This window comes from Dipteris shenzhenensis, chromosome 28, assembly GCF_047967505.1.
Source record: "Dipteris shenzhenensis isolate YYH24624 ecotype China chromosome 28, Dip_SZ_1.0, whole genome shotgun sequence".
NCBI classification, from domain to species: domain Eukaryota; kingdom Viridiplantae; phylum Streptophyta; class Polypodiopsida; order Gleicheniales; family Dipteridaceae; genus Dipteris; species Dipteris shenzhenensis.
In genome coordinates, this window is record NC_141623.1 from 46,174,829 (window position 1) to 46,200,582 (window position 25,754).

The following is a 25,754-nucleotide window of genomic DNA, read 5'->3' on the forward strand; positions in this document are numbered from 1 at the left end:
ATACACTGAGATAACTGTGAAAGAAACACCTTCATCCTACATTGGATCCTTATTAAATTAGACTTTGCATCTTTGAGTGCTTTAATGATCCCTTCTTGATAGTGAGAAAGGATGCTGATGGTTGTACCCCTCTGCCCTCTTCACGATTAGTGGAAAACCAAACTCTTCTTCTATCAATTGACATTAATATTTGTCCTAGCGCTTGTCTGATGACCTTAATGTCCTAAAGTGCAAGGAACGTTGGGGAAAGAGAGTTAATCCTCAACCACCCGACTAGTTCTAACCCTTTGTTAGCGTAAATTAATCCATAGACTTTGAGGGTGAGCAAAGAGATGGGCTTACTTACCATTTTCGTTTTCCCCATTTTTAGCCTTTGGGGCAGGGTCGTTGGGGGCTGGGTGTCTCCTTTCACCTAGGAAAACTCGTCTCTTATTTTGAATTATTGTTAGGGATTTACCCTTTAGAACAATATCTTTCTCTATTGGCTTAGGAGAAAGGACTTCTTCTTCAAATTCTCCCCCTCCTCTATGTCTATCATCATTGCATCTTTTAGATTTAACACAACTTAAAACTCTTGAGACCACAACCAAGTTTCACTATCATCATTGCATCTTTTTTAATTAACTCAACTTCAAACTCTTGATACCAACCACGTCTGACTGCCTCACCTTATATTTCCTCAGCATTTTTGTTATCCATTCATCAATCTTTTGATCTAGTGCATCAAAAGCATTCTTTATTATAATTGGTGGTGCTTCTCGAGTCTTATGCTTGGGGAGGGGGATCGTTTTTAATTGCATGTCCTAGAAATTATGTGCTTCCAAGCTAGGATCCTCCTGAGGCTTGCTGTCATTGTGTACCCATTTTGTCGGGTGGTCGAGGACGCGAGTCTACTGTACTATAGGATTCTTGGCCTTACCCTTTTTCTAAGGGTAGTTCTTAACTGTATTAGAGGATATCCCACAGTGAAAACAAGAGTTTTGGAGTTTCTTATACACTAGGGGTTGCTCTTTGTATACCTCTCCATTTCCATGAAGAATGACAAGCATATCCATAAGTTCTTCAACCATAACTAGCTAAATGTTTCTAAGAAATGGAACCCTAGACCTTCATTGCTATTGGACATGAAAGGAAAAGATGTGGAGAAGTTTCCAAGTATGTAGCACAAAACACACAATTACCCAAGGTGATCTAACATGTTTGCAATTGGTCTCCCATGAGTAGGCCTCCCACTAGTATGCAAAAAAAAAAACCTTCCCTTGATATGGAACCCCAGAGCACTAGCCCTAAAGAAGTACTTATGTCCACTAGGCTCTACTCTTTCGAGTCTCCCATACCAAATTAGCCTTCTAATTGAGTCAATGCTTAAGCCTCTTTCACCATCATGTGGTACACTTGATTTGTTGTACACTATACTATGTCTTGAGGCTTTCTAAATGCCCAATTTAAAGTAAGATTGCTGGTGGTCCACTTAAGGGATGTCACCAAGCTTTGGAATAACAATTTTTTCATTTTTCAACCCCAACCACATTCCCAATGCTATAGAGCTTTGCTACTTGGTTGCACAAAGAAAAGGGAAAATCTGCGTATCTAGAAGGTCTTCAACCATAACTAGTTGTAACACATATCTAAGGATTTCCCTTGGAAATAACAAATTGTTCCTTTTTCAACCCCAACCACATTCCCAATGCTGTTGTAGAGCTTTGCTACTTGGTTGCACAAAGAAAAGGGACCTAACCCACTCCAAATCACTATTGACCTTTCTTTGTCATGTGAAAATTAGGAGACCACCATTCTAAATAAAGTGGCTTATTTCTAAGGATCCATAGGCTTGCATGGAGCGTGGGGAAGGGAGGAATGGCTATTCCTGTGCGCTGTTAGTTTGGTGCCAATAAAGTTTTTAGGGATGACAAGGGAGCTGCATTGCCATGTCTCGAGTGGGATGGCTTCAAACTACATGCAGGGTGCTCGGCAGGGTGCATATACGCCTCGAATTTTTCTACACAGAGAGTGGAGTGCTGGAAATTTTTGAATTCCCACATGAGTGGGGGTCACTAGACTTTGGCAGGAGATTGGAATTTCACGAAAGGTGATCATGATAGGTCTCATTCATCGGGAGTGCTGGAGGGCGCAGAATGCACAGCCTGGGACGAGTTGTCCCTTAACAAGGGGCTCATCGACTGTGAGGAGCTAGCATTGGGAGGCCTGGGTGATTTCACATGGAGCAATCGACGGAAAGGGGAGCTCTATTGTGCCAGTTTCCTAGATTGGTTCTATGCCTTCGAGGAGGGCTGGTGGCTCAAAGGTCCATTGAGCGGGGAATGCCTTCTTCAAATGAGCCTCTCAAATCATCTTCATGTCAGATGTACTTTCTGTGTGCCATCATGCATGGGTTTCTCTAAGGACATCCCCTTCAAATTCAACAAGCAACTCATTAATTCCAAAAGCTTCTACCAGGAGATTTGACGGCTCTGGGTAGCTCCTGCCATCGATGTGTTGGACCCATGTGCTAGGTGAGGGACCGGGTGAGAAAAATTCTACTCAAAGCAAAGGAATAGCAAAGCCAGAGTAAAATAAAAAGAAGGATGCCTCGCACTAGCTGCCCAAAGTTAGAAGGTCCTCGAGGGCAGCAATCAAGCTCACGCCCAAGGACCCCTTGGTGGCCACACTTTTGGTGGAGACTGAGGCAGCCATGCAGTTTGTCGAGCCATGCAGTTTGTCTAGGATTAAGGCTAGGATTAAAAGCCGGCAGTTATGGCTCTCAATAGGGGATTGCCCAACAAAGTTTTTCTTCCAATCAGTGAAGCTCAAATTTGCTAGAGAAGCCATTGATAGGGTTGTAGACCAACAGGACAACCTTGTCACTTAATACTGGCACATAGTCGAGCTGTTTTGTAAGGAGCTGGGTGCGATAGAAAATGAAGACACAGTGCAAAGTACAGAATGGGCCGCCAGCGTTAACAAAGTTCTTGACGAACTAGTCCCAAGGGTTTCAGAGTATCAGAGGGGTCTACCTTTCATGAGGATGAGCTAGAGGCAGCATTGTGAATGCCATGGAAAACGATAGGGTGCCAGGTCCCGATGGTCTCATGGTAGAAATTTTCAAAGAGTTTTGGGACATACTTGGGCAAGACCTCTTAGAGATGGCCAATGAGGTAGTGTGCAAAGGTTAAGTCTCCTCCAACATCAATGTGGGCCTAATCAAGCTGCTCCCCAAGCGTCAAACTTGTCTCAAGGTGGCCAATTGGAGGCCAATAACCATGTTAAATACCTCTTACAAAATCCTAGCTAAAGCTCTCGCAATTAGGATATGACAAGTGTGCACATCTGTGGTTGATAGGGAGCAATGTGGCTTCATTAAGGGCAGGGATATTTTTGAAAATATTATCAACGTCTCCGTCACCCTAGATCATGTTTTGCAAGACAAGATAGAAGGTAAATTTCTTTGGCAAGGCGTATGGCCATGTTAGGTGGGACTACCTTCTAGTGGTGTTAGATAGGTTGGGGTTTTGGGGTGGATTCACAGGTAAAGTTGTTGCTCTCAAAGGAAACAAGTTAGCGGTTCTCAGCCTAAACGGGGGAGTTGTGGGTAATTTCGAGCTCAAACGGCCCATCCACCAGGGCTGCCCCCTAGCCCCCCTTGTGTTCGCAATTGGCACCGTCCCTTTGATTCACATGATTCAGAACGCAGTGGCCTCTAGTGCCATCAAGGGAGTCATGCTACCTTCCAATAGCTAGCTCTGCTTGCAACTCTTTGCAGATGATATGATGGCGTTCTTTGTAGAAGAGGACACTAGTGTAGTAGCTCTCTTTTGTATTCTTGAGATGTTTTGTTTGGCTTCTGGCTCCAAGCAGCTAGCTCTGCTCGCAACTCTTTGCAGATGATACGATGGCGTTCTTTATAGAAGAGGACGCTAGTGAAGTAGCTCTCTTTTGTATTCTCAAGATGTTTTGTCGGGCTTCTGGCTCCAAGTGTAGCTGGATGAAAACCTTCGTGTTGAAAATAGACCCAGACCTGTGCCCCACCCCCTTGGTTGAGGTGTTACCATCTCCAAGTGATCAAATGGGGGCAATAGTGCGGTACCTAGGTGTGCCACCGGGTATTGGATTAACAGTTCACCAGATGTTCGCATAGATCAAGGAGAGAATCAAGAGTAAACTCAAATTCTCTCAAGAGTAAACTCAAAGTTCGGCACGGTCTCACCCTTGGCTGGAACGGACAGGTCCTGATCGTTCAACACATCTTGTCAGCTGCCACCACCATGTATGTCGCATCAGTGTGGAACCTCCCCAAGTCAAATTGGCAAGAAATCGAGCGACTCCTATGTAGTTTTCTATGGGCAGAGGAGGAGAATAAGAGGCGGATGCATCACATCCCATGGGAGCCCCTAAAAGTGCCCAAAATGCTAGGTGGTCTAGGCCTCCCCGTCGCCAAGCACAGAAACGTGGCACTAATTGTTGGTAAGTGGCTTCCCCGGTTGATTGAATTCTCCATCCATGGGCAAAAATTGTCAAGGAATTCATCAGTAAACAGAAATGGTCAAGCTTGCCTTCGTTTGATCGTCTTTGTTTGGGTTTTTCCCTCCACATTGTAGGTTCAGATCTCATAGCAGGTTTGGTTTTTGCTTGGAAGGAATGTGTCCCCCTGCTGACTTGGAAGGGCCATGAAGGCCTCAGAGGTAGCTCCAGCCTAGCAGAGAGCGTATGGTGGAGCTCAACATTCTGGTTGGGACCCGTTCACAAATCATGACCTTAGGCATGCTAGGACCTTGTTTAAGAAGGGGCTCAAGAATGGGGAGGATTTCTAAAACCAAGATACAGTGCACTGGTATACTCTTGAGCAGCTGCAAAGCCAATTCCAGCTCAATGATGGTGAGTTAGACCTCCTTCACGGAGAGTTTGAAAGGATCCCAAAGGAATGGCCCACCAATGCCTGCGATCCATATTCTAGAGACTCAATGATTTGTAGCTAGGTAAGACGCATTTGATCTCCTCAAAAATCATATATAGGAGTGATCCATGGCACAACCATAATCCTAGCCTTTAACCATAAATGGATGCTTAGAAGAGGGGTCAAATGGTGGCGTTCGAGGTTTCACTCTATTTGGAAGGCGTGCGTAGCTGAAAAAGCATCATTCATGATGTGGAAGGTCATTCACTAGTGGTTGCCAGCTAGGGGCAGACTAGGGAAGCACATGCCCATGTCCCCGATGTGCCCCCTCTATGGTAAGTCAACGGAACTAGTAAGGCACCTCTTCATGAATTGCTGTGTCACCTGCAGGGTATGGCTCAGAGTGGAGGCTGCAATTTGCAAGAGGAGCCTAGTGGCCAAGTTCTACATTGGCTTGCAATGGCGATTTTGGTTTGCACGAGAGAGGCGACACGGCTCCCCTCGAGCCTAGTAGCCTACTGGCCATACATTTGCGCCTTAGTATTTCTTTCAGTTTGGGAAGTCTATAACAAGATAGTCTTCAGGAGTGAGGTCGCCTTAGGCTACAAGGAATCAACAATTTATCACCTTGGTCATGGGTCCAATTACAATTTAAATATCCTTACAAGTATTTATAGTCTCCATATCTTCAAGCAGATACAACTTTGAAAATGAATGCTTGCTATCTCCATTGATTCAAGATATGCTATTGTAGACATTTCACTTCCCTAAAACCTCAAGCGGCCCCCCTCCCCCTTATTGTCTTTTACTGCTTGCTATTGTGGTTTGCATATAATATACCTTCACATCAACCTTTCTCAATGTTTCAAGTCTGGTATGCTATGGTCTTTGCCACCATTCATTGGTACTTGCATATGATCTCCAAATAATCATTTACAACTTGTAAATTCTCAATATACCCTATTAGAGTACTGCATTTGAAGCTAAATAAAACACTAGCAACATATGCAATAACAATAAGGCACTTAAACAACTGTGGTAGAAGTAATAATAACATTCAAAAGTAGTAACATAGCAAGAGTACAAACAAACATCAACAGCAATAATCCAAGGTAAGTATAAACAATGGTAGTAGGAAATAAGAAATGCCCTTTATACTAGTAAGAACACATAGCAAAACCATTTGGCTTAGTAAACCATGTCTCATCATCAACCAATGCGGATATTTCGAAGCGTAAATGTCAAATCTCCATTAGCATAATCTACTTGTTCAATTCATTTACAACTTTTTACTCTTCTTGTCATTAAATTTTTTAGTATTCCACTAGACCATTTGCACCTAATGTTTGTTTGTTAATGCCAAATGATAGGTGTAGAAATAAGCATATATATATTTTTGGAAAGAAGCATATTGTGAGAGAAATCATTAACGTATGTCTATAAGTCATATGCATACCTAATATTCTCTTACAATCTTACGACCTACCTCCCTAGAGGTCGTGCTATAGTGGAGGATTGAAACGCTTTTGTGAATTTCCAAGTGTGATTAAAAAAAAATTAATTAAGTTGTGTGTTTCAAATTGCCATTTATGGAGATCATCCCCCAACCCTTTAAAAAATAGTTTGCTTTCTCTTTTGAACCTTAAAGCGCTTGCTTTAGCACTATACTAGGAGAGAGTGCCTACACGCACTTGTGTACTCTTGTTAGCTATAGCTATAGATTCTCCTTCTCTCATCCCTCCAATCCTCGCATTCCCAAATCACCTCCTCTAGTCCTTGGTCGTGCACTTACTTTCATTTTTGTGAGTTAACTAGAAAGATCATGTCTATACAAATTATCATTTGGTGGTGTTTGAACAACCATATTTGCGTTTGGCATGCTAGGACAACGGTTTTGTAAAAATTCGATAAACAAGAGAAAGTCTAAAAATAATAAATGTTTTGCTGATGTTGATTCATACACTTTGATTTTACTTGCGAACATGTACTTGATTAACATACAAATTGATGGAATGAGCCACACTAGTCTTTCACAAAGCTTACTGGGACTATGAGGGATAACAATACAAAGTAATGAAGGACTAAAAGCATTCTACATGATTCCAATAAATCCCCACCTTTGCAAAGTCCTTCCTTGTGCATTGCAAGCTCCATTAGATCACCATTTGCATAGTTTGCACTAGGCTATTGCACAAGGATCATGCTTTTTGCATAGTTTGCACGATGTTGTGCATTGCAAGCTCTATTAGATCACCATTTGCATAGTTTTCACTAGGCTATTGTAAAAGGATCATGCTTTTTTACTTTTTCTCTTCCATTATTCTAGTATGACTACTTATTAGAAGGAGCTGCAAATTTTTTTGTTTCTTGCCCATCTCCATTCCCAGCAAAGGAGATGGGGTCTAATGTTTCCTCCATGATAATGTCTTAGTGTGTTTCTCAAGGAGCCACTAGTATCATAGTTTCTTGGTCATTTCCATCCCTAATAATTATCCCAAGGATATAAGAAGAATCATCCCCATGTCTTTGACTGTTTAAGTGTGACAACCTTTTGAAGGAGCCACACACATCATGGTTTTTTAGTCACGTCTACTCCTAACAATCATGTAAAAGTATCTAGCCGTTGCTCCATATTATATCCTCTTATGCCATACTTTTTAGTCCATGTATCCCTGGATTCTCATGAGAGCCATATCTCATCTAGACACCATCACAACACAAATCTTTCAATCAATTCCATTAGGGCATTTACCTTGGTTTCACTCGCAAAAGGGAAACAATTTACCATTGTACATAAAATAGGGGTCTTGGAAACACTAGAGTGCCCGGGCACACAATTGCCTTGGTGGTCCCTTCTGAGCAAAGTGCCATATGGTGATAACATCAATAGAGGATCTTATCAATCTTTTCATAAACTTGGGCCATTCTCAAATTCTATAATATTGCATCAATGAAGTGCAATGATGCAAATGACAAACTGAAACTGAGAAAGCATTGGACATGGGCATGGACAAGAGAGAGTGTTTCCTTTAGTGGATCTCAAGCACGGGCCCCTAACAGTTTGTTCTTGTGATGAGGCAAGTTAGCAATTTTTCAGAAATTCGATTACTAACCCAACCATTCACGTGCTCAAAATTTTTGGTAATCATTACATGTTGGTTTACCATCGGTTGCTTCACAAAAAGCATCATCATTACAACCGAATGTCTATAGCCCAGCAACCCTTTGCATTTTCATATTTGCAAGCTGGAGAATCAACTTGACTATCCATAGCTACTTCGTAACAACTGCCACCTACAGGTAGACAAGGGTTAAAGAGTCTGAAGATCTAGTATGATTTGTTGGCAATTGGGTTACTCCCAAGCTCCCGGAGGTTTGTAATGACTGATCATGTGAATAGGCTCTAAGGGCCTATTTTCGCGTAGGCTAGGTGGCACACCTAGATAGCTAGATGGCCACCTCCGCCGGTTCACTTACATGGGTGGTCCTTTGGGCTCTAGCCTTGGAATTTGGGTTGATTGGACACAAGTTCTGGGAGAGCTACATAGCACCCATGCGACTTCCCTGTCTTCCATATCATGCGCCGTCGTTTGAATAGATCGGGCACAAGTGTGTCAGAGATTACAATCCATTAAGCATAGATCAGGTACATGTGTGGCGGAGATTACAATCCGTTAAGCATGGATGGGGCACATTACAATGCCGCCGAAATTACAGGCACATGGCTGTTGGAAGATGGCAAGATGCGCTCCAAGGGCAAACACGCAGGGCATTTTGTTTTGTTTTGAAAGCCAGCTTTGCTCTGTGAGGCATGTACACCCACGAGCATTGTGGCAACTTTTCAATGCGTGTTGAAGCATTGCGTGCACGTACCGTAGTCTTCCATCCTGGTAGAGTTAAGGTGCCACGTCTGCGATCCTGTAAGAGTTATGGTGCCACATCAGCGACAGGTGGCTGTAAGAGTTATGGTGCACGTCTTCTGATGCACCACCTTGAGCTTTTGGATAAAAATGGAGTCGGCCAAGAGATGGAGGATGCTTCCGGCATCGATCTTGTTTGCTTCAGAGATCGAACGAACGCTGCAGCCAGGTCTCTTTGCCCTAAGATCAAGGATCAAGAGAGAATGTCCGAAGCTCTGCTCGATTCATGCCAAGAAGTCCGACCATCAATGGCGCCAAGGCAGCAAAAACGCTTCATTGAGAGTGTGAGAGATTTACTTTTATGCCTGTGTTTTACAGTCACGAATGCGTGACGAAAAGGGGATTGTTGATCTCCAAACGTACCAGTTGTTCCGGAAATTCAGCTACATCTTGCTTTGAAGGAGCGCACCGATAGGTATTCTGCCAATGACTTTCATGATGTACATTTAAAAGAAGTCGATGCATTTGAACTTTCATGTTGTACATTTGAAAGAAGTCGATGCATTTGGTGTCTGGACTTGAAGTTTGGCCTTAGAAAGCGGAAAACTCATATAGGAGAACTGGAAGCGAGCAGAAATGCCTCTTCAAGCAGATGTTCATCAATGATGCGGAGCCCCTACTGGTGAAACATCCTTGGATCGTATTTAAAGAACACGCGAAGAAATCAAATATTTGAGTGATCAGGAGTTGCGATTCAAGTTTTGGTAGCTGATATCCGAAGCAGAATCAAGATTTCACAAATCTCTTGCTACGGATTATGCAAAGCTTAAAAAGCTTCACCTCTTGCGGGTGAAGAATGAAACCCTGGACATGGGCATGTGTGCTAAGCCAGCGTTTTGAGCTTATCGTCTGGGAGAAAGTCCGAGACAGTGCAGGGGTTTAACTTCGCAGAACGGCTAAAGAGAACAGTGCTGCGGGACGATTTTGTGGTGATGAAGATGCTGAAAATCGATCTATTGCCAACATGTCATATTAACGGGCAGCACCTTGCGCATTGCTAAAACGTTCCCCATCCTGCTGAATTCGCCTGTGTGTCTTCTGAAGCTCTCCTCGCGTACGCTCTGGAGCTTGGGGAGGTAACGGGAGTCGAGAGGCTCCCTCTTACAGTTCCCAACGCTCCCGTAGGTGACGGGAGTCCACCTCTCACAACCTCCCAGCTGGCGTGCTGCCGTTGGTCGGCTGTCCGGGATAGGCTATCTCCTTCCGCATCTTCCCTATAACCTTCGTAAGGGAAACCATATGCAAGGCTTATTCGACAGCTTGTAAACGAGCCAAAGCACTCTATAAGGACATAAGACATGGAAGAGTTGTGTCTGCTTTGTTTTCGCTGGAGGAGACCAACTGGCTTGGTCCCCGGGACTTAGTCTTTTATCTACTTCCCAAAGGTGTTCTACTTCTTCTTCGCCTGTCTTCGTGCGATGGGCATTGGAGGTTTGCGGCTCATATGCCACAGGGACTGCGTGGGATGTCACCTCACCATTGTAGGCTCATTTCTTGGTGGTTTAAACATCACTCATGGCCTCCTATTATGAATAAAACGTATTTTGCATTGATCTAATCTTTAAGTTATAGCCCCTTCTTGTCAAGCTATGGCCTCCTATTATGAAGAAAACGTATTTTGCATTGATCTAATCTAGAAGTTATAGCCCCTTCTTGGCAAGCTATGGCCTCCTATTATGAAGAAAGCATATTTTGCATTGATCTAATCTAGAAGTTAAAGCCCCTGCTTGTCAAGCTAATATTTCTCTTCAGGAGAGAACAACAGACTTGATCTTATGTTCAGGCTCTATGCCAACCATCAAAGAGAGCCAATTCTCCTTGTTTTTAAAAGATTCTTGCAAGGGTTCTCTCTCTTTGAGCTAGATTTTTTGGTCTCATCAGTCTGCAAGTAAAATTTGTGGGATGTTGGGTTGCTGGTTGTGTCTGTCTATGGAAAAGCAAATTTTTTTCTGTTTTGACAAACATAGAAGCAAAGTGTCCTTCAATTGGAAAATGGAGTGTGTTGCACATATTTGGCATGACAAGTGTGAATGTTCAAGACCTTTATATGTCGCAGGTGCTCAAATTGGATTTCACGTAACTGAAAAATTAAATAGTCTTACCTGCAAGTGGAAAGTGAAGCTAAGTGAATTGGCCTTGATTTCTGGAAATAAATTGGGGTATACCACACTTGGTTACATGAGCAAAAATAAATTGGGATATACCACACCTGGTATCTGAGCAATGCGTGCTAAAATATGGAGTTTTCCTTGGGGAGTAACATTGCAAGATGACACTGAAGGTCTCATGTATGCTTTAAATCCACGTTTGAGACACCCCAATATCCCTTTTGAGTATGTTAGAGGATATGATGCACACAATGTAGGCATGTTATAGGAGGGGGTTTGCCTCTGACATTGAGTACAGCACAGATATGTTGGACCATGCGTACCTTTGGAGCCCATGATGTGAATACAGCCATCGATATTTATTACATGTGGCAAATTAGAGCATGACGAGGCCTTTTTGTTGGTTTAGGTGAACATGCTTTGTTTTTTGGTGTGTTCTGCATGTATACGTTTTAGACAATTTTGTAAGTGGATGCACTTTAACACACCCAAATCTGAAGGCAGTCTATGGGTCATGGGGAGAGACACGGATCGCTTTCAGCAATTTCTAGGCATTAAGAAACAAAGCATTCAGTGTACCAAAAAAATGTCACATCTTTAAGGTTTTGAATGTTTCGACAAAGTACACCCCACAATTAGGCCGGCACATTTATTTCTAGACCGCAACATGGGTTTAATTTGCATATGGGGATAAGAAGTCTCAGAAATATATCAAGCATATTTGAAACACGTTGGAAAGCTACTCTTTCTTTTGATTATACCTGAAGGAGACGTATTGGAAAAGGACGGACAAAAGATGTTTGGGTCCATTGAAATCCATGCCTTTGCCCTATATCATGTTAATATGATCTTAAGTAAAGAGTTACAGGGATTCTTCGATATAATGAATATCTCATTAGCTGCCGTCAAATACAATGCCAGACTGCCTTTGGAAGCTACTGAATAAGAAATAATGATTGTATTTACACATATCCGTTTATAGGGGATGGCGAAGTACTCTGTCTCGGAGGTAACGAAACATCTGTTTGAAGTGGAGGAGACTTGATTGCTAACGAAGTCATGTTGGTGTCAGTAGGGTTGCCTTTATCTGTTGCTGTGCTTCCCTTCTGCTTCTTTTTAGGCCTTGTAGTTGTGATGGCTATTGCAATGTCATTAGGAAACAATGTATTCAAGAAGACACCATGGATTATAGTTGATATGAAAAGACATAAGACTGTAATTGCTGAGATCATTGATAGAGCTACTGCCATGGTCTTTGATAACGGATGTTGTACTTTTTGGGAATAATGAATAGTGGCAATCGCTGACGAAGTCATCGGATACAAGTAAGCCCACCATGAAATAGAAAACCTGCGGACAAAAAGACAAGGAGTCAAATCCCTGGAATCAATATAGTGCTTGTTGGTAGTGATTTAAGAGAGAATTACAAAGAAAAGAAGGATTTTTTTGATGTGAAGCTGCCTAATCAAAGGAAGCATACGTGACCTTTCAGCCAGGCTTATGAATTACCCGTATGGGAAACAACAGGATATCACATGATTGATTCGATCTATGAAAGATCTAATCTACATATCCAGGACCTGATTTTGCATGGCTCAAAAGCAACTTATACCTTTGCAAGCTTACAGATGTACTGCATGCAAAACCGATTCACTTCAACGGTATCCATGGATAAACCCTTATCATGTTTTTGCCCCAAAAAATAAGCTCCATATCAAAGCCTTGCATCAGTCAGCCCATTGTGCCTTTCTTCCCTCCAACTGAGGCCTATCACACATATATTTGATAGACTCATGGTTTGTCAATACATCAAACTTGGCTCCATATAGATAATGTCTCCAAGTTTTCAATGCGTAAATGGCTGCATATATTTGTTCTTTTGAGTTGGCTACCGAACTGAGTGTCATCTAGCTTCTTACTCTCAAAAGCTGTAGACCGGTCCTCTTGCAATAAGCTGTACACTAAGGGTTCATGCTTACTATAATACTGTGTGAAGTTGAGCTTCCCTAGGAAGGAGGGCTTCGCCGTAGGTGGAAGTGTCTCCATTTCTCCCGCGCTGGTCGGAGTAGAGAAATGAGAAGCTGCCGGTCCCATTCTTCCTTCTCTTCTCGAGTGGTATGTTCTTGGAGCTCCTTGGCCTCCTGAGCTTGGCGGTCCTGAAGTTCCTTGACTTCCCGAGTGTCTCTATTGTGTTCATAGTTTGCCTTTTGCTTTCCGAGCTGCCCTTTCGGCTTCTTGAGCTTCCCGATCGTGTTCTTCTTTTGCTTCCCGAGCCTCCCGTTCACGTTCTTCTTTTGCCTCCTGAGCTAGCCTTTCGCGCTCTTTGGCAGCCTGCTCATGATCTTCCCGCATCTCCTGAAGCTAGGTCATGCAGATGAAGAGAGCCTCAGACTGTTGTTGCTGCATTTGTATCATAGCTTGCAACATGGCTGTCATGGCAGACATGGAAGTGTCTGCAGGATTCTATGGTGGGGGTGGTGGTTGAGGCACTGAACCCTACCCCCATGTGTTGGACTACTCAATGTTGCTCATGGTGTTCTTACCGGATCTTGTCTGGACCATAAACGATGGGGGCTGTCCCTGACTGACCTGAACCTCTTGATTCCTAGAAAAAAATTTCCCCTCTTTACTGTGTGCCTCAAGGTCGGCCCGATGCGTGATGGAGTACGGGAGGGAGTGGCTAATGGAGCATGGTAATACCACTAGTCCGGGGTATGCACAAGCTACAAAAATAGATACCCTAGAAACCCCTTTGTCTCAGGAAAGAATCTGAAGCTCTGATACCATTGTAGCGGGAGATAGAATATCCTCACTCTCTCTCCTGCTCAATACTAACTGCAACTGCAAGATACACAAAGTGATACTGTGGATGTGAGTGAGAATCAGAGGGAGAGAAATGTAGTGGACCTCCGAAGAGGAATATATAACTGAAATGTATGGATGCCCAAAGGGCTGAATACAACTATATAGACGGGCTGAAACCCTCAACTGCCAAACTGGAAAAGACTAAGCTAACTAGAGGAGGTGAATCCTATCTAGATTCCTGGAGAGGCTGAGGCTGCTGGTCTGCCACGGGGAGGTCTAATTGCTGCTGAACTGAGGCTGTGATGCCCAACTTTGGGATGAGAAGTGAAGGCTAAGGGGCGCTGCTTTTATAGGCCCCCTTGGGCCTCAAACTGACAGACCAGCAGGATCCTGCCCAATGCCAGGCTGCTCCCTTACCAACCTGCTGTTGCTCCGCCTGTTGACATGGCAGATGCTGATGTCAGCGCTGCCACGTGGCAGCTCCTGTGCTGCCTGCGTGTCCTGCGCTGCCTGCATGTCCAGCACCTGCTGGCTGACTGCGTGGGAGTCCCATGTGGCAGTTGCTGACTTAGCTGCCTGCGTGGCAGGCCACGTGGCTGCCTACGTGGACTACTCGCTGAGCTTGTTGCCTGCGTGACAGTCCAGCATGGCCATGGGCTGTGGATGCCCGTGACAGTTATCTGCTTTGAGTGCCCAACCCGGGATGACTAGAACTATTTGCTTAGATCCCATTGGACTCGAGAGTCTTTTATCCCATAAACAAAGGTGCCATTGAGAGTGGTCCTATCGATGTTGGAGTGATTTGAGGTCAAGGGATTGTAACATTAGTAAAATGTTAGGTATGTACCTTACATCGTAGATTCCTATTTTGTGTATTGAGGGGCTATATCGTGTTTTTATTTACAGGTCTTAAATACTCATGTAGTTTTGTAGCTGAATAAATGTGAGCATGCCGCATGTCATAGGGCAACTCATTTATCCCATATACAAGTATACTGCCCCCTCGTTTGACTTATGTAAGAAGGGCTCTAGTTGTATTTGCTAGATCAACTGATGATTGGCATTTGTACTTTCACAGTATGCTCCCACTCTCTTTGTAGTTGAACCTACGAGGAATAGTACTGGCTATTGCTAGCCAGTCTCATTTGAGCGGCCATTGGTTATGTGACCGCTTACCAGGTAAGAGTGTTCCTCCCCCCCCCCCCCAAAAAAAAAAAACCCTAGGCAGCACCTCATACAGATGGCTGGAGCAAACCGGAGGCTGCAGGATGATCTGGAGATGGCTGGAGCAGAAGGCCCTGTGAGGGCTGCACATAGGGCAGCACACATGCTGCCAAGGCCAAGATATAGGCCCTGCAGACAGCGACAGTAGAAGTGTAGCAGGATGGGGCAATGCAGCACGATGTTACAGCACAGACCAGGTCGGACCAATGGGCAACTGCCACGTGGCATTCAGGCAGCAGATTTGGAGCAAGCTCACTTGGCAGATCACCAGCCTGCAGATCTGGTCAGCTGTTTTTGGGGTCATCCAGCGCTGTATAAAGCGCCCCTGGAGGGGCAGTCCACGATTTAGTCAGGGAGCCTTTGGTACCTCAGTTTGGGTTGCAATTCAAGCAGCTGTATAAAGCGCCCCTGGAGGGGCATTCCACGATTTAGTCAGGGAGCCTTTGGTACCTTAGTTTGGGTTGCAATTCAAGCAGCAGGGAGGTCCAAAGATCAGAGCAGTAAGAAGGCCAGGAATCAGGGAGACTTGTGTCTCACCATTGGCTGCACACAGAAGCAGTGAGGAGGTCAAGGATCAGGGTGCAAACAGTACCTCAACATTGGCTGTCCATCGGAGCAGCAAGGAGGTCTGTTTCAAAGGCATCTACTCAGCCCACCGTATCTCTAGGAGAACACACAGATGGGCAGTGTTTTGAAGGTTCCAGGAGGAGGTACGAGAACAGTTTCGTGGTGCTAGGGGTCCACATCTAGGCAGCACCTTATCTAGTAGATGGTGGCACACTGTGCACACCTTAGTACAGGGTTTTGTCCATTGTTGGAGAAATACATATTTTCTGTTTCTACTCTCATATGCATGGTTCATTAACTGTCTAAGTCTATCTATATTCACATGGGTACACATCAAGGGAGAGGAGTGAGATTTTAGTCAGCACTGTATGATTTCAGGGCAACTTTTCAGACAATCTTCCACTGCAGGAGTGTTGGCTACAGCAAGCAACCTCCATCTCTGTTTTCTAACTCCTTTGAGGCATCTGCCAGCTGAATGTGAAGGAGCACTGCATCTGACATTGTTCCAATGATCATAGAAAACGCCTCAGCACCCTTCTTTTCCTACTCTTCCACATCATCTGGATCTGCAAGTTTTACTACTTTTCCTGTTGCATCCAATGTGTCGTGGGTTTCACCTCCCCTCCTATTGTCACCTTCCTTGCCAGCATGCGACTCTGTAACTTCAGCTTTCAAATAGGCCAACTATTCCCCTGTAGTTTGCCTCCATCTCCGAAATTTGGGAACGGGATCTTTGAAGCCATTGGAATGAAAGCTTAGAATAGACGTAACACCAAGGATGCAATGATACAAACTCTGCAATCCCTGCTTGACAAGGGCACACTTACCTAAAACTAGGTCATCTTTCTTCTCGTAAATGCACCTGTCCTTCAAATGTCAGAATTTATCTCAAATTTTGCACATTCTCAACTCAAGTCACCTTGTTTTCATGCAGAGGACCTCTCTTCTAGATAAAATGCACTTTTGAATCTTCCTCATAGCTCTGATATCATATCAGAAGAACAAACGGAGGTTGCTTGTTGTAGCCATTACTCTTGCAGAGTGGGAGAATATGCCCAGGAGTCCCACAATGCGTAAACAAACCTCACTCCATCTCTTGTGCACACAGGTATTACTGAGGTAACTCACAGATGCGAACTAGAGCATGTTCATGATGTGGAATGGCCGAAACATATAGATTAGATTGCTTCAAAAATGGACAAACCATGATACAAAATATGGTGCACTATCTACAAACATCTAGCAGCCTGTGTGCTGCCTAGATGTGGATGCCGCCCAGATCAGATTCCACCCAACCATTACAGACTGGGCCAACCCAGTCTGTGAGCATGCTGATGTCAGCCGACTGTACGTGCACTATAGCTGATCAATACAGCTCATTAATAATCTATATATTCTGCTGTACGAGGCACCTGTACTTGACTCTGCTTCAGCCGTCTGCTGCAATCTGTTGTAGACCTGTTCATACTGCTACCACCCTTCTGTGAATGTTCTACTGAGCTGCTCCAGGCTTCTATCAACGTATAGCTGCTGCTGCCTATATTCTGTAGCCTATGACGCGCCCTCTTCCAGAACCAAACTGATCAATTTCTTCTATTTCTTAGATGTTGCCTTCGTGGAAGCCTTCTTGTCTGCCCCTGTTGCATATCTTTGATCCCATCGTATGTTGCTAGTACAACTCCTCCATGTCCTCATGCAGGGGCTCATAGGTGGGGAGTCGACCTCTAACTTTCAACAATGTGGACTACTTTTTGGATTACCCTTCTCCTTTAGCACTAGCCTTTTTCATGGCTGAGTCGCCCCTTCACCTCCAAATTGCTGACAAAAGCTCAGTACAAAGACTTTTGTATAAGTGAATGCTGAAGTGTGTGTGGGTGTGTGGATTTGTATGTGTGAGCATTGGTTTATACTATGGTCTACACCCACCGCCACTGGGCATTGATGATGTCGGTGGGGATGTCATAGTAGCTAGTCGATGCATGATGGGGTTTATGATTTTCGACCTTGTGAGTGATTGTCATGAGATTCAAACTGCATTGTTTGTTGTGTTTTTTAGGGGATGCGGTTAGACATATTTCTGGTTTCATCTGGATATACGTTCCCGCTGTATTAGTAGACCTGCATATTTCATTTTGTGAAGCTTTGTCCATGTTGTGGCTTGTTGGTACTGCACTATCTTAAGTGGTGCATTCCCCCTATCAAGTTTCTTTTGTAAGCATTTTCTACTTAAAATGCTCGCTTGGGGAGACTAAACAAAACCCAATGGTTGTCACAAGCAAGTTGTAGCTTGGATGAAGAGAATGTGGACAACTTTCTGATTAGCTTTCACCTTTAGTGCTGCTGTCTTTGCCTCCGGAGTGTTGATAGAAACTCAGCACGAGGACATCTGTGCAAAGCCCTAGTGTGCATGGCTGTGTGGATATTTATATGTGAGAGCATTTTTTTACACTATGGTCTACACCTATCGTTGGGCGCTGATGATGTCGGTGGTGATGGCATAATAGCGAGTCCTTGCTATGCATGATGGATTTTAAGGTTTTCATCCTTGTTACCGTCATGAGATTGAAACTACGCTATTTGTTGTGTTTTCAGAGGATGAGTTTGGGCATGCTTTTAGATTCATTTAGATATTTATTGTTGCCATATTAGCGGACATGCAAATTTCTGATTGTGAAAATTTTGTCCATATTGCTGCTTTGCTGATATTGCTATAAGCTCTAAGAGGTGCATCCGTTGCCCTATCCCGTTTCTTTTCTAGGCATTTGTTGCTTAGAAATGCTCATTTGGAGAGATTAAAATGAAATACTATAGTCCTCACAAGTAGTTGTAGCTTGATTGAAGAGAATGTGGACTAATTTAGCCTTCTCTTTTAGTGCTAGCCTTCATCATGACTGAGTCTGCCTTTTTGCTTGATAGAAACTCCAAGTCCCCCAAATAAGTTCTATCTAGACTGTCAACTAGTCCGTCACGCCATCACTGGTAGGAGGAGTAACAAAGGCTACTAGGGAGCCTTTCTCTAGGGTCGTGGCTGCTAACAGTCTCAAAGATAAATTGCTCCCAGATGCTGTGCTTGGTCAAAGGCGTTGTCGAGAAGGAGGTACCTCTTGGTTGTCCTTCTTGGAACACTATATTGTTGAAGTCTCCAGAACAACAATCCAAGAGTCCACGTCTAAGAGTCTCTTGGTAATACGTCTCCTGAAAGGTACACATCGCTTATGACATGTAGGCGCGTGAACGTTTAAGATCCCTGTTCTAGGGTCTCTCATCCTCAAGTCTATCCACACAACCCATCCCCCTATGAGCTCACCTTACCCAAACACCTTGGGGATAAGGTCTAGGCTACTAAAAGCCCCCCCCCCCCCCCCCCCCCCCCCCGCACCCCCCCCACCTGCCCCCACTCCTACCCATAGTTGGAGAACATACCTTTGGACCTAGACTAAAGAGGAGACCGCACCATCATCTGATATCTGAAACTGAAAATATACCTTCAGGGCCCATTGCATCAATGCTTGGCTCAATGACTAGCTCAATACCCACCTTCAAGGCTCGCGGCATCAATGCTTGGCGCATTGCCCACCTTCAAGGCCTGTTGCATCAAGAAGGAGCTCTTAACTCCTAGGCTGTTGGTGCATTGGTTCGGTAGTGAGTGTATAACCTGTCAGAGCTATTGGATCCCATTGTGATTGCTAAACCTAGGCCTTGTTTGTCCATTGAAAAAGTGAGCTGAAAGGTGGTGGGAGATAATTCCCCTGTTGGCTGAACTACTCCTCCATCATGTGGAACATCTAGTCCCGCATTATAAAGTGAAATAGGAGGGGGGTCCACTGCTTCTCTCCCGTGGTTGCAAAATTAAATCCTTAGAAGATGGGAAGTGCTCCCAACAGCTCCAATAGTAGCCCCTTTGCAAAGTTGCAAGATCAAAATTGTCATCTCTAGTGTGATAGGGTAATCATGTGGCATATCAAGATAGTTCTAGGGCCCAAATGTCAAAACTCCCTTGGGATGGGCTGCCCTACGCGAGCTCCGTCCACATGAACTGTGAGAAAAGGGGGGAGTCTCTTGTGCCGGTTTTATGGGAGCCATGCCCCAGTTCGGCAAATGGATAGGCTGGAACTAAGATGAGGAAGCAGTGCCTTGTTTGAGTGAAAGGACGGACTAGAACTGAGACGAGGAAGATGATCTTTGGCCAAAGTGAGTAGATGGCCTAGGCAAGGGTGGGCATTGTGATGTGGGAGAAGAGGGGAGGGGTGTGGAACGGAGCTAATGGTAGGGAGGCTGGGAGAAGAGGAAGGAATGCTTGGAGGGCGGGGTGTGGGCAAGGGTGATCGCTGGCTTTGTTGAAGAGGCAGTGAGAGGTGGAAAGGGGGAGGGGGTTGTGGGCAATTGGAGAAGAAGAAGAGGACGGTGGGGGCAGGGGGGAGGGGGTTTGGACGCCAGGGGGGAGGGGTGGGAGGGATGATGATAAGATGGGAAACAAGGGGGAGTGCTTCTCCTGCACCTGGCCCCGCTAGAGTCTCCTCGGTCAACTAGGAACCATGGTTGTAAGACACGTTAAGACACGACACGTTAGACACGCTTCAGACACGAGTGTCTAAATTGTCTTAAAGATAAGACACGTTATTGTAATAATAAATATTTAATTAATATATGCATAAGTATACAAGTGTACAACTTGCTAGCATAGCTAGTTGCTAGATTCTAGAAGTACAATAAGCTACACTTAAACAATGCAAGAGGTAACAATGCACTTGTACAATGTACTCAAGACTTAAAAGTTGAAGTTAAGACTCAAGACTCAAGAGCTTGCAAGGTAAGAGTCACAACTCAAGAGCTTGCAAGTCACGAATCACAAGTTTAAAGATTTAAACTAACAATTGAATCTTGATATTCAAAAATCTAGATAAACAAATTAACAAGAGCCTAGAGGGCTACGTAGATTATATACCACATCATTAATCAATACACATAAATATCATGGCAATAGTCTATCAATCACATGTGACATGAATGAAATATGCATGCCGATACATATAATTGAAAGGAAACTTTCGACTCTCAAGAGTCAAATCTCTCAAGATTCATCCTAATCTGAATCTGCGAGGTCACTACCTCTGTGGATCCGAAGTCACCACCATCAATGATAGCATGGTATCAATGATAACATGGTTACGTCAAACTCGATGTTTGTTGTTACACCCCTCCCACTAAAAAAAAAAGCAAGAGTGTCTAATGGTGTCTTAAGTTAAGACACATGTCTTAAGTGTCTTAAGTGCCTTATCATAAGACACGAGTGTCTTAATAACCATGCTAGGAACCTTGTGCTGAGAGGAGAGGATCTATTGGAAGATCAAAGATGACTTTTCCCTCGAGTGTTGCAGGTCATTCTGAGGGCCCCCTCCAAACCTTGCTCCTCTTGGGTGGGAGGGCCCCCTACAAACCTTGCTGCTCTTGGTCTCCTAAGGAGGCCCTCCAAACCCTTCTCTTGGGGGGGAGAGGGCTGGTGTGGCATCGTGCTTGATTGTTGCTGTCCACGTGCATGGCATCTTCGGTTCTTTGCGGCTCTCTTGCCATGCTTATTTGCGGTCCATGCGAGTCGAGCCCATCTTGGATGGTTTGAACCAAGGGGTTTGAGACTCCTACTACTGTTTGTCTGTGCAAGGAGATCTATCCTCTTGCCTCTTCAGATGCTGTCTTAGTCGAGATGACTGGTGGGAGGAAGTGCCATCTACAAGGCAAGGACAAGGTCTCGCTAGGTCCCGATCTGTCTGCACCTAAGGCACTGCCCTTGGAGGCTAAGACCTGGGCCCATCTACCTGAATTTATTACCATCTAGGGTCTCTAGAAGAACCCTGCAATCCCCTTGAGCTGCAGAACACCTTCATCCGCCAAGACCAAGGCTGTGGTGGAGGACTCCAGCACGATCTGAAGCAAGCTTCAATGGAAGAAAGAAGGGGTCTTTATACCCTAACGTCATTGGAACCCCTGGCACATGATGTGTCATCTCCATATCGTCTACCATAAAACTGTGGTACTAAGCTATAAACAAGACCGAGTGTGGGGCAAGGAAGATGGAGCTTTGCTTGACATTTTCTAGCTGAGCCCGTTGTTGAGATCTCTCAACTGGTATCAGAGCGTGGGTTTTCTAGCTGAGTCTAGGTGTGAGTCTAGAGCCCGAAGTCTGCTGCTACAGCTCTATTGGAGGAAGGAGAAGCTCCGTCGGATGACTTTACTTGCATTATGGTGTGCAAAGACCTTGCAGAAACCTTTGCAAATGGTGGCCTGGATATGAAGATCCAACACACGAAATTAGCGCAGCCTGTGCAATCAACAAGAATAGTCGTAGGCAATGCCATGTTAGCACTAATGTCAGCATCAGACCCGGACTGCCACATGGCAGTCTGATGACATCCGCAGGGGTCGATGCAGGTCGGTCATCAGCAGTAGGTTGGTTGGTAGGGATTCAGCCTAGTCGGCTAGTTTCAGGTTCCAAGGGGCCTATAAAAGGCCCTCCCTTGGCCTGCATTCACTCATCCCATCTTCAGAGCAATTTGGAGCTTCACCACCTCTGCCAGCAGCAGGGGATCATGCAGCAGTTCAGGCATAGAACAGGGAGCAGAAGAACTGCCCCTAGTCCTGGCATCTACAAGTTCCTCTACAGGCCTGGTTCTGTCCAGATAGAAACAGTTAGGGTTTGCATCAGAGCAGTCCCTTATCTCTATCAACACATAGTTCAACAGTGAGGGTTTAGTCCCTCCACACAGTATTTCCGTTCCTCTTTTGTAGTGAGGGTTCATCCCCTCCATACAGTACGTAGTCCTTTCAGTTATTTACAGTTACATTCAGCCCTTTGGGCAAGACATTATTTCAGTTATTTTTTTCCTCCTCGGAGGCCCATTAGATTCCTCCCTCAGATTCTCTCACTCACTTCACAGTTCCACTTGTGTTTTGAGTGCATTCTTCTATCAGTTCAGGTAGTAGTGAGCAGGAGAGAGAGTGAGTTAGGCTTTCTCCCTGTTACAAAAGCCCCTCTGGCTAGATCAAAAAATCACCACCAACCTCACAATCTCCCATGTCGAATCAGAAAGTTGCTCCTGCTAGCAAAGGGAGGAAATGGCGGACGCGGAAAAAGGGCTGGGTGAGATGTAGTGCGTAGCGACTTTGCAAGGCTAGGCCTTGCCTAGCCTAGAAGGGGTCTCAAGGTCCGAATAGCTAGAGAGACTGGAAAAACCCTGAAGGGAGTTCATGGTCAGTAGAATGAGATGAGACAGCCTTTTGACGTGCACTGGTGGGAATAGAGGCCCTAGATGCGATGAAAGAAAGAGAGGATGGAAAAACCCCAAAGGGGGTTCATGGGCAGTAAAATGACATGACACAGCCCTCTTTGGCATGCACTGGTGGGTAGAGAGGCCCTATGTTGGAGTTGCAAGAAGGATTGAGCAAGTAAAGCAAAAGAGAGGGTGCTCTATTCAAGAGAGACAGGCCCAATATATAGGCTCCAGTTACATCTAGTAGTGACATCACATATGAGCTCAGTAGAGCATCTAGATCCACAAATCTCTATATCAGTTCCATGATTCTCTCAATCACACACCACACACCTAGATTCACTCAATCACACCTACTAACACCTATCCAGGCACACCATGTGTTCACACACTCACAACCTTTGATCTTAGGACTCTAGATATGACCCCATTACATCAATTTGTCCTTCATTCCCCCCCACAAATTGATGACCTCAACCCTAGCAGTAGTCCATGGGAAACTTCATGGCTTGCCCACCTCTAGTGGCAACACACATGATCCACAACCTGGTACTCACTCTAGTTGCATCAGCAGTAGACTCATTTGGGCATCCTCATCCCAACATGATCTCACTCTGACTTTGGTTTGTTGGTTTACATTTGGGAGATAGACAATGACTATGCATGGGAATACTCTTAGATCCAACAAGGTAACACATAAGACTAACAATCATTTGAGGGGGACATCCCAAGGCAAAGAACCCTTATTAACCACACACACATAAATATTTCTAATTTGGAGATGTGGGAAAATACCCCCCTTTGATGGCATGTCTTGTCCTTTTCCTCCTTCTCTTCCAAGCTACCTGGTGTGAGGTTCATTGTCATTGGAGAGGTTCTTGGTGTAGCCAATCTTGTGCTTCTTTGCTCTTTGTCCTTCTCTACACTCTTTAATGTATCTTGTCTATATTTTGCAATACAAGATCCTTGTAGTCCTTCACCTTCTTTGAGTGTCCAAGCCTTAAAAACATTTTGTGAATCATATGGACTGGATCTTACTACTTGTCATGCAAGGGCAGTGTCTACTCTTGTACAAGAGGTGGTCATGATTGTATGGCAAGGTATAGTCAACCAAATGCAAGTACAATTCATACATCATGTAAGATACTGAAACCATAACTAAGGCATCTCAAAATAAGAATCATAATGGTCTTTGCTCTTTGTCCTTCTCTACACTCTTTAATGTATCTTGTCTATATTTTGCAATACAAGATCCTTGTAGTCCTTCACCTTCTTTGAGTGTCCAAGCCTTAAAAACATTTTGTGAATCATATGGACTGAAGAGGATCTTACTACTTGTCATGCAAGGGCAGTGTCTACTCTTGTACAAGAGGTGGTCATGATTGTATGGCAAGGTATAGTCAACCAAATGCAAGTACAATTCATACATCATGAAAGATACTGAGACCATAACTAAGGCATCTCAAAATAAGAATCATAATGGTTGTAGTTGAAACTTTTGTTCCAATCATATCCATTGGAAATCATCATGCAAGTCATGATATATTCTTCCTTCATGTAAGCTCTTGTCATGGTCAATCCACACTAGTCAACTTAGTCAACTAGTCAATAAGATAGTATGACTTGAAATCCACTTCAAAACTTCAATCCTCAATATAAAAGATGAAAAATGCATTCAACTGAAGTTCAAAGAGCATTCTCAGAATTGAAAAAAACAATCTTTGAATCTCTGAACTGTGCTTTAACTCCTCAAGCATCACCTTAGCATTTAGTGTAGCATCAAACTTTAAAAATAGTCTAGAAATGCTTGCAGAAAACAGAGGAACCTTGGAGGATTGCTACCTCACTGCACAAAGCATCAAGTAGAGGGCATTTGCTGCGCAATTAAAGGTACTTGGAAGTAGAAGACTTAGTGCAAGTCTCAGAGCAAATGAAGCTTCATACCTCCAGGGGCAGCAGCATCTTGTCCACCTCCAAAAACATGTCTTCTTCAAAACCTGACTGGTTTTTCCTTTGTTTATTCCCTTGACCATTTGCCCTCAAAATTCACTAGCAGGTAGCCCATAGGGTCGCCTAAGTGCACCTCATACCATTTTTGAAATGGTGGCTCTAGCAAGCTGAATTTGAAGAAATGGCGCAGAATAGAGCGAGTTTTAGCATAGTCTGTAGAGGCAATATTCCTTCAATTCCTCTCAGGTGGAAGTGTGCCTTAACTAGGGGAATCTACACCTGAAAGGGCTGGAGCAATGGTTCAGAGATGAAAGAGAACAAGCACTTGGAAATTTCGTGGGAAGAAAAGCTTCGAAAACTTTATGGTGAAGAAGATGATGACATGGCACTCAAGGAGGTCTCAAGGAGAGTGAACCAAGGCTCTGATACCACATGTTGGAGTTGTAAGAAGGATTGAGCAAGTGAAGCAAAAGAGAGGGTGTTCTATTCAAGAGAGACAGGCCCAATATATAGGCTCCAGTTACATCCAGTAGTGACATAACATCTGAGCTCAGTAGAGCATCTAAATCCACAAATCTCTCAATCGATTCCATGATTCTCTCAATCACACACCACACACCTAGATTCACTCAATCACACCTACTGACACCTATCCAGGCACACCATGTGTTCACACACTCACAACCGTAGACCTTAGGACTCTGGATATGACCCCATTACATCAATTTGTCCTTCACCCTAGACGTGACGAAATCAAGGAGAGTTTTGTTTGAGGTCTTGCTTGAGCCCATAGTAAGATAGAAAAGCTCATAGGCTGGCAAACACAAACTGAGGCAGCAAATAGATGGGTTTTGGAGAAAAGCCCAAAACAGGTAGGCGCAGCCTCAAATGGGTGAGGAACAGCCCAACTGGGCTGAAGAGAGAAGGAAGGCGAGATGGATAGAGGTGGGCAAGAGAAAGGGTCACGAGTAGGGAGAAGAGGCAGAAGGGAGTAGTAGGAGGGAGGCAAAGCACGGAGCACCAT

At 44.4% G+C, this 25,754-nt stretch overlaps 1 protein-coding gene across 1 annotated transcript in view; it reads right to left on the bottom strand.

The window, feature by feature from the left end:
- Window positions 1–11,881: 11,881 nt before the first annotated feature.
- LOC147883619 (S-type anion channel SLAH2-like) overlaps window positions 11,882–25,754 on the bottom strand; it is a 28,811-nt gene continuing 14,938 nt past the window's right edge. The window contains exon 4 of the mRNA XM_087399532.1: window positions 11,882–12,269. Within this exon, the coding sequence (XP_087255658.1) occupies window positions 11,882–12,269 (388 nt within the window). The remainder of the gene's footprint in view (window positions 12,270–25,754) is intronic.